The sequence below is a fragment of the Nannobrachium achirus genome (assembly GCF_963921795.1).
Source record: "Nannobrachium achirus genome assembly, chromosome: 2".
Classification (NCBI taxonomy): Eukaryota; Metazoa; Chordata; class Actinopteri; order Myctophiformes; family Myctophidae; genus Nannobrachium; species Nannobrachium achirus.
Genome location: NC_137811.1, coordinates 75,350,169 through 75,359,879, shown reverse-complemented (window position 1 = coordinate 75,359,879; position 9,711 = coordinate 75,350,169). Strand labels below are relative to the sequence as shown.

Sequence of the window (9,711 nt, the reverse complement as noted above, 5' to 3'; positions counted from 1 at the left end):
CTACACCTCTACGGTCACAGAGAGCTTGCTGAGCACGGCCACAGCGTCGTGGCGTCCCATGTCCTGCAGCATGCTGGCCAGGTGTCCTACGCTCCAGTCAGGGTGCTTGGTGCTCAGGCCCTCCAGTAGGGCCCTCAGAGGGCTGCGCACCTCCTTCATGGAGTAGCTGTATGTGATCCAGGCGGCCGGGTAGGAGCAGCGCGACGCCAGGTGTCTGCTGCTCTTCACTCCTGGAACGTCTGGATCCAGCAGGATCACCAGCTCCTCCAGAACATCCAGGTTATCCAGCACCGCCTGCAGAGGTTCTGCCTGGACCTGTGGACCTGGAGGAGAAACAGGGTTGAGATTAGGGATGTCCCGATACCACTTTTTTGCTGACTGAGTACAAGTACGAGTACTTCATTTTGAGTACTCACCGATACCGAGTACCGATACGAGTACAATTAATAATACAAAATGTCTTTAAATGACTTTTTTTTTATTTATTTTTTTTTATCAGATGTTCCTCACTTCTGGCTGTATATAGCACATTAAATTGCATTGCTTTCCCAGAACATGGCACAACTGCCACACATTTCACTTTTTTTTTCAGGTTTAGCCCATGGAAATTCCTGTACTGTGCATGATCTTCTAGATCTGCTATGCTCAAACATTTTGTATTTTTACTTTTGATACTTTAAGAGAGAGAGAGAAAGGCGAAGTGGCGGAACACACAGGGTACTCGGGCGCTTTGTGAGCAGTATCGGACGAGTACCGATACCACAAAATAGGCCGGTATCGGGGCGAGTACCGATACCACATCCCTAGTTGAGATGCTACTGGACCTGTGGAGCTGAGAGGAGAGAGGACAGGGTTGCGGTCGCAACAAGGCACAGGTTGGCACCTCGGCAGAGTGCCATCTTGCCCACCCACCCACATACTGTAATAGTAAGGGGATGTTTTCTTCACATTTCTTCACCAATGTGTTTCTAAAGGTGTGTAATGTACTAAAAGGTTGAAATTCAACTCCTGGGGGAAACCCTCATAAAAAAACTGATTTGTGTTTGTGTCCCATTAATTTACTATACGGATAAAAATACAAAAAATAAATCTGCTTTAAGTAGCATGTGAGGGGTCAAACTAGGGGTTTTTCATGATGCTGAATCCATTGCAAGCATTTGTTTTGCATGAAAAACATTCCTTGGGCTAAAATCGGACCCACAAAACAATGGTTTAGTGATGAATCATCACTTTTCACCGTTTTGTGGGGGCCATTTGTCGCCCATGGAATGTTTTTCGTGCAAAACAAATGCTTGCAATGGATTCAGCATCATGAAAAAAAACCTAGTTTGACCCCTCACATGTTACTTGAAGCAGATTTATTTTGTGTAGTTTTTCCTGTATAGTAAAGTTAATGGGACACAAACACGAATCATTTTTTTTTATGAGGTTTCCCCCGGGAGTTGAACTTCAACCTTTTAGTACATATTATTACACACCTTTAGAAACACATTGGTGAAGAAATTTCTTGGTAACAATTTACTTTGCAGATTTTCTTATGTTCCCCTTACTATAAGCATACAGACAGCACTGAACAGCACCGCTCGCAGTACTTGCACGCTCTGCTGGTGCAGAAGTAGGCCATACATGGCCACGAGTGCACAAGGCACAGGTCGGCACCTCAACAGAGTGCAGTTCAGTTATACTGATGAAGCTCTAACATCAAAGTAATAGTAATAAAACACAATGTTTAAAACGATCTGGACTCACTCAGAACGAGCTGCTCGTTGTTCTCAGGTTGACCAAGGCGACTGAACTCTCCGTTGTTGTTGATGATAGAAGATCTGTGTCTGACTGTGAACCAAGGAAGACATGAGTATGCATGAGAGGTTAATACTAGTCAGGGTCTTCAACATCTTTCAGGACAAGGACGGTTGAAGCCGATAATAGTAAAATAGTAGTAAATAGTAATAGTAAAGAGTAAAATAGTAAATTGTAATAACATTAAATGTTCAATAGTCACTTCTCAGATTTTGTTGCATCATACGGAGAAAAGTACAAAGTTATCACTTGGTTTGAAAAATGTTTTTGATGCTAGGCTACTTTCTATAATATGTTGATGAACTGAATACCAAGGATCCCAATGCAAACAAGACCACAAGGATGTTTTTTTTTTTTTTTTTGGTAATCCTTTTAGGCTTAGTGTTTGTCATGCTGTCTGTCAAATAAAATATTCAATCAATCAATAGACTACATAGTTTGGGGGTCCTTGACATGAAAAAGCACCACAGGTTTACTTATGCATGTGAAAACACCCAAAAAAAACTAAACTCTCGGCAAGTTGAAAAATCATTATGCTAATTATTTTGCAGGAAAAAAATCCGGGACTGCAAAGAAAACATGCCTTTAGAAACATAATGTTTTTCTTCAGAAAACCTAACAGATCTAGGAAGGGACTTTCACATGAGCTGACTTTTGGAGGCTGATCTTCTGTTTCCTCTGCGTCTGATCACATATAAAGATAGACAGACTGCAACCACCATCACCATGGAGACCACACAGCCAACTGCTACTTCCCCTGGAAGGAAAAAAAATAAAGAACAACAACCGTCTCTCTTTTGGTTAGATTTTGATGCACTGCTCTCAGACACACAAAACGTATACTTTTCGACTTTTCTTTCATTTTCGCCATAGATTTTTACGAAAAATATTTATAACAATTATGTTAAGCCTCGAACCAAGCCATCCAGGATGGCAGTGAATCATGACCATAGAACCTTTGTTTCTATGAAAAGAACATTTAGAAAATCGCTAAACAAAGGGTAGTTATTAAATGTAGTATATCAAATAACGTAATATTAAAATATGTTTTCACATAGGATCAAAGGTTGTATGGTCATGATTCACTGCCATCCTGGATTTGCCTGACTGCTAGCGTCCGACTCATCACACACTTCGTTTTGGGATTAGAGTCTGAAATTGAGGGCAGACATTCTATTTCGGCGGGGGGGGGGGCTAAAGCCTATTGACGTCACACACACACACACACACACATACACACACACACACACACACGCGACGGCGACGTGGCGTGACATTGCAAAAATATGTTATTTCTCATAACATATTATATGTCTGCATGTTTACGTTAGTGCAAAATGGTATTAAAACGTGAAGAAACGGCACTATTTCATAGTTTATTAAAATAATACGAGTCGAGTCTGACTCCGCCATGACAGTTTTCACGGACCAATCAGAGTCCACTAGACTCTCACGTGGGCAGAGGACACCAATCAGAGTCCACGAGCGAGTCTCACGTGAGCTCAAGAGCTCTGTTTGGAGGGGGCTGGGACCGGAGCAGCCACACACGTGCCCCAAGCATACAACCCTGATTGGCCCATTCAATGCGCCCGCTCTTTGGGCGCTTTCGAAATAGATTAAAATGTGTGCAGCTTCAGTCCACACTACACACCACCCACCAGCAGGGGGTGGTGATGTGCGGACTGAAGTGTCAGGCTAATCCTGGATGGCTTGGTTCGAGGCTTAACATAATTGTTATAAATATTTTTGTAAAAGTCTATGGCGAAAATGAATGGGGAATATTAAGTGACACCAGGAAAACACTTCCGCTGCGACGCTCTATATGGAAGAGGGATAAAACATCTGCTCCCTTTCAAAGCCGGGCCGTACTTGCCCGTACTTGTCCGGACCACCCAGTGCGCCGCTCGAACTTTCCCGTACTTTCCCGTAATTTATGAAATTAATTATATATATTTTTTTTAAATACAGTCGCCGGTCGTGCTCTGTCTCCTTAAGAGAGCTCCTGCGACGGGATCGCGTCGGAGAGTGATGACGTCATCTGCTAGGGAGCAACTGGTGTCCACGGACAGCCATTACGTGCCCTTGTATTGTGTATGCAGCCACTTGGCCAGCGCGTCTCCTCATCATTTTCAATCAGACGACAGACGAAATCAAGGCTTCGGAATGAGTGGATTGCATTGGATTAGATCGATGTGCGTGCACAGAAGACGGATTGTATTTTCGGGTGCTGTTCATTATCGCTGTTTCCCCCGTATCGCTCCATGTTAATGACCGGAGAAGAACTGCCTACAGCACCATGAAAAAAGGTTGGACAACCAAAAAAACTCTTTCATGCATGGTTTGCTGGCTTGCGCGGAGTGATCTGAGCGTGTTGTTATGATTTGTGCTTTGCTTTTATAAATTATGTTTATAAATAAATAGCAGATTCCACGGCAGTACCTCTGTTCAGGGGTTTCTGGCGGGGCTTAGAAAGTGTTAAAGGAGCTATAGTCAACTTTTTCTTGAAAAACGGATGCTAAAATAAAAATGTTTCAAAAATATTTTATAAAATAATAAGCTTCATATGTGTGTTTCAATTCAAAAATGACCACAAAAAGCATAAAATAATTATAAAAGAATCATTTTGGGCATTGTCGGACCGACACTCTGTTTACATCCTAGTCTATTCTTTGATAGTGTTAGACTAGGATGTAAACAAAGTGTCGGCCCGACAATGGCCAAAATGATTATTTTATCATTATTTTACGCTTTTTGTGGTCATTTTTTAATTGAAACACATATATAAAGCTTATTTTTTTTATAAAATATTTTCGAAACATTATTTTTATTTTAGCATCCGTTTTTGAAGAAAAAGTTGACTATAGCTCCTTTAATTATGCAGTAGGCTAGCATAAAAAACTCAATTTTCATCGAGCGTTAAACGTTTATCTGATACATTTTGAATATGAATCTGAGTTTAAGTGGTTAAGATTCTGGGGGGCCCGCTGGCCTACTGGTCCAGGTGCACACCACATAGGCTCAGTGTAGCCTGCCAGCATGTCGCTGGCTCGAGTCCCGATCCCGACTAACCATGCTGTGTGTCACCCCCCATCTCTCTTCCTGTCAGTCTACTGTCCTATCAATAAAGACCTGTCAGTCTACTGTCCTATCAATAAAGGCATAAAAGCTCAAAAACATAATTAAAAAAGTGTGTATACAGTATGTCTGGGTTAGCAGTCATTATCGAGAAATAAAGAATCAAGCATTCAACCAAGCTGTGTAATACATACATATGTCCACATTAAAGCAAAGTCACACTTTAGCTGTGTGTGTGTGTGTGTGTGTGTGTGTGTGTGTGTGTGTGTGTGTGTGTGTGTGTTTGTGGAATATATTTCTAATTAAAAGAGCAACTATTGAAGGTATCTCACCAATATTTGCAGATACATCATGGCAAACAAACACTCTTCCAAAGTGTAATTTTGCTTTAAGTTAGCAGCATGAAAAAGGCAAATTGACAGGACAAAATGTCCATGAGACGTTGCCAGGAAGACGTCATTTTAGTGAATCTCAGGTCTGTAAAGCAGTGGAGAAAAATGAGTGATTTGACAGCCGAGGGAGGAATCTCATACATAAGAACTGTACTTACATGACGGCGACGCCTCTGTGGTCCTAAGAGTAAAAAAAATAACATTTGCTTATTGTAGCCAACCAAGTAAATCAAATCAAATCAAATCAACCTTTATTTGTATAGCACATTTACAACAGCAGAGCTGCATGACCAAAGTGCTGAACATGATAAAATCAATAATACAGAAACAACAATACCTAAAATGCAATGATACAAAACCAAAATACAAGAGTTAAGACAACAGAAAGAAGAGCTATATACAACTAAAGGCAGTGGAGAACAGGTGAGTTTTTAGCAAAGATTTAAAAGCACCAATTGACTGGGCGGATCTAATGGGAAGGGGCAACATATTCCAGAGCTTTGGGCCCGCGGCGGCAAAAGCGCGGTCACCTCTACTCCTCTTATTAGTATTGAGGGGGTCCTCCAGCAGCATTTTGTCCGCGGCCCTCAAGGCTCTGGTGGGGACGTAGGGTTTTTATTAAATCAGAAAGATAAGAGGGTGACAGGCCATGAAGGGATTTAAAAACAAATAAAAGAACCTTAAAATCTATTCTTAATTTTACAGGGAGCCAGTGAAGGCTGGCCAGGACTGGAGTAATGTGTTCACGTTTTTTTGTGCCAGTAAGGAGGCGCGCGGCTGCGTTCTGCACCAGCTGTAGGCGCCTAAGTGATGCCTGATCAAAGCCGACATATAAAAGTTAACTAAAACCACTTACAGTATAGGCTTATGGTAGCTGTCTGTTGATAGTAGGCTTGGGCTAACTACCAATGCAACTGCAGTAGGTGCAACTCCTTGCAACAAAACAGGCCATGTCCCCCAAGATTTCATATAACGAGAGTAAACCAGCTGTACAAAAAAGGTATCTGAGCTGTACTGTCCTGTGCTTTTCAGATGCGACCTTCTAATATATGTGTTTCTCCTAATGTTGTTTGAAACAGTGGTTCTCTTACAGTACAACTTTAAGGACCCTTATTACTCTTTATTGCAATGATTTCATAATTAACATTTCCGTTTCTACAGTTTCTTGGGCTGGATATGGCAGCCTGGAACGGCTGTTCAAGTGCAGCTAAACTTGGCATGTTAGTAAACGTGCCACAATTAACAATAATGCATTGCACCTGTGCAGCTGACCTATAAGGAACCTGGGAATATACCAATTTGTCAATATGGGGAAAATAAAAGTGTGGAGAATATAATTATAATACCTTGTTAAAGTGACCATTTTGTTAAAATTTGCATTTCTAGTTATTTTACTGTAATTTAACAACATAATAACCAGCACAGATAGAAGAAGAGACATTCATGGATTTAAATTTATAAGTAACTTTTATTTTCCCCCCTGGACCCAGGGTATGGCAGCTGCATACCCCTGCCATACCCAATTGACGCCCCTGTGCTATACATGCACCACTTACAGTACCATGTATTTATCTTAATCTTAATAATCATAATAATAAAAAAGGGTTCCATCTCACCCAGGGGCGTCACAAGGGGGGGAAAGTGGGACTGAGTTACCAGGGCCCAAGGTGGAGGGGCCCTATAGTAACTTTAGCTATTGAAAAATAGCAGATATACAAGCTCACAGCGCGGCACCGAGTGCCGTGCTGCGAGCTTGTAGATCTGCTATTTTTAAAAAGTCGTAAAAATGTGCGCAAATCTTTGAATATGTATTTTTTAAGCGAACATTTGTAACTCAAATTATGCTTCCGGGGAGGGGTCCCTGGAACTAGATATTTGGAGATGGGGGGGGGGTCTAGCTGTGGCCAAATACATATCATCTTGGGGGTCCTTCACATGAAAACGTTTGAGCACCACTGACATAGAAACATAAGTTTCTTGCACACATTTTCACGATTTTTCAAAAATAGCACTCGGTGCCGCGCTGTGAGCTTGTATATCTGCTATTTTTCAATAGTTAAAGGACAACTTTAGTTTTTTACAACAAGGGTTCATATTTTAGATTGTAATTAAAGAATATAAAATATGAGTGTTAAAATGATTTCATTTACTTCTTTCTATTGTTTTAGAGATTTTTATATCAGTGTTTGGGGGCATGCGTACAAACTAAATATGTAATTCTACACAGAATAAGCCCATTCCCAAGATACAACGCAACCTTTCATGGTTGGATGTGACTTATGGGGGCTAGAAGTGTTACTGTAAATAGCAATAAAGAAAATGCTGGCATATTGTGTCTAAAAAGACATATTTAGCCACTTGTACGCATGCCCCCATACGTACGCATGCCCCACATTTTAGCACGATAAATGCGATAAAACAATAGAACGAAGCAAATGAAGACATTTTAAAACTCACTTTTTCTTTTCTTTAATTACAATCTAAAATATGAACCCTTGTTGTAAAAAACTAAAGTTGTCCTTTAACATTCATGGGGGGCCCCGCAGTGAATCCTTGCACCCAGGGCCCAGAGTTTGGTGTGACGCCCCTGATCTCACCTGCAGAGTGTGTCAGTGGTTGTGTTGCAGGGGCGCTCCAGCAGGCCAGGGGGGCAGACGATGCATGTGTGGCATTTGGTGAAGGAGCCGTTGTTGAACGTGTTGTTGCCACATGGTCTTAGGATGTCTTCCTTGCGACCTCCATCGTCTTGATAGCCGCAGTTTGGGCTGAATTCATATCCTTTTTTCAAAAAGAAAAACACATCACTGTCTGTCAACTATAGGGCATTAACGACTTGTTATTTTTGCAAGTCGACTCGACTTGCAAAAAAAAACGAAGTTGAGTTGAAGTCGACTTTTATCGTTTGATGATGTCATCTTAATGTGCAACATTGTTTTCTCACTCAACTGTAAACAAACCAACATAAAGTTTAAGTATATAGAGGGTATCTTCACATTTATAAAGTGCCAATTTAAGGACTTTTTAATACCTCTAAAATGACAAATTAAACATTGTCCAAATTGTCAAATATACAATTTATTGTGAGCATGTAGATCTGCTATTTTCACAATAGAACCATGTTATACCAAATGTAATGTAGCACTGTAATATTGGATCATTCCGTTCTTGACAATAAGCAATCCTACTGTTTGAATGCTGTACACACGCACACATGGAGCAAAAATAATGATAGAATAAAATACAAAGGACATTTTTTTTCCGACTTTCTGCTTTCTTTGGTGGGAGTTGACTTGTGTAATAAAGTCGACTTGTCGACTTTTTCGTTAATGCCCTAATATATAACAGTAACATCAACAATGTGAAAACTATCTGCTTACTGCTGTTACTACTGCTACTACTGCCGTTTTACAGTAATAAAGTCTCAGTAATGTTACTGTACCTGCTTTCATCTTGTCCTTGTCACATGGTACACACTCTTTACGGTTTGGATCCCAGTGTTTTTCCAGATCTTCGCAGTTCTCTGAGTAGACCATGTTCTCTGTGTTCCACAGATCAAATGAACTGATGAGACGGGGTTGTAAAATATGTTACACCTCCTTATCTCTCTCTCTCTCTCTCTCTCTCTCTCTCTCTCTCTCTCTCTCTCTCTCTCTCTCTCTCTCTCTCTCTCTCTCTCTCTCTCTCTCTCTCTTTTTCTACCTCCCTCCCTGAGGTTTTCTGAAAAATCAATGTTTCTATATCAGACCCGGAGACCCCCTCATATCAAACAATACTTTATTCCAAGGACCCCCCCCCCAACACACACACACACACACACACACACACACACACACACACACACACACACACACACACACACACATACACACACACACACACACACACACACACACACACACACACACACACACACACACACACACACACACACACACACACACACACAGAGAACCAAAGCTTGAGTGAAAATGTTTGACTTTGAAAATATACAATATACTATAGCATATATATATATATATATATATATATATATATATATATATTTATTAGATGCGATTGTGAACAATAGCCTTATAAGATAATGTATACACCATCCATTGGCCAATCATAGGGTTCACTGCAGCTCAACAGTCAGTCAGTGTGAGGGGTGGTCAGGAATATACACACAAAATTCCAACACGCTATGGAACATTCTAGAATAAATGATTGTGGTAGCTAGGCTAACACCTAGCTGTCCTGCCTATAAGCGTGTAGATATTAATATTTTCATGCAGCAGCAGCAGCAGCTGTAGCAGTTGATCTACAGCTGGGTGGAGGAGTTGATCTACAGCTGGGTGGAGGCGCTTCCTTTGTGGGCTGAGTAAACCCCCACCCCCACACACACATCCTACCACTACGCTATGTTCCATGATGTCATCGTTTAGAGGCTTCTACAGAAATGACA

The 9,711-nt window shown here is 41.0% G+C and overlaps 1 protein-coding gene across 1 annotated transcript; it reads right to left on the bottom strand.

The window, feature by feature from the left end:
* On the bottom strand, window positions 1-8,800 carry LOC308300567 (uncharacterized protein; the record flags this gene model as incomplete). The annotated part of the gene is made up of 5 exons (XM_080744434.1): window positions 1-323; window positions 1,750-1,833; window positions 5,798-5,862; window positions 7,865-8,045; window positions 8,707-8,800. 5 exons carry the CDS (start codon window positions 8,798-8,800, stop codon window positions 1-3), a joined length of 747 nt encoding a protein of 248 aa, XP_080600560.1.
* Window positions 8,801-9,711: the final 911 nt, after the last annotated feature.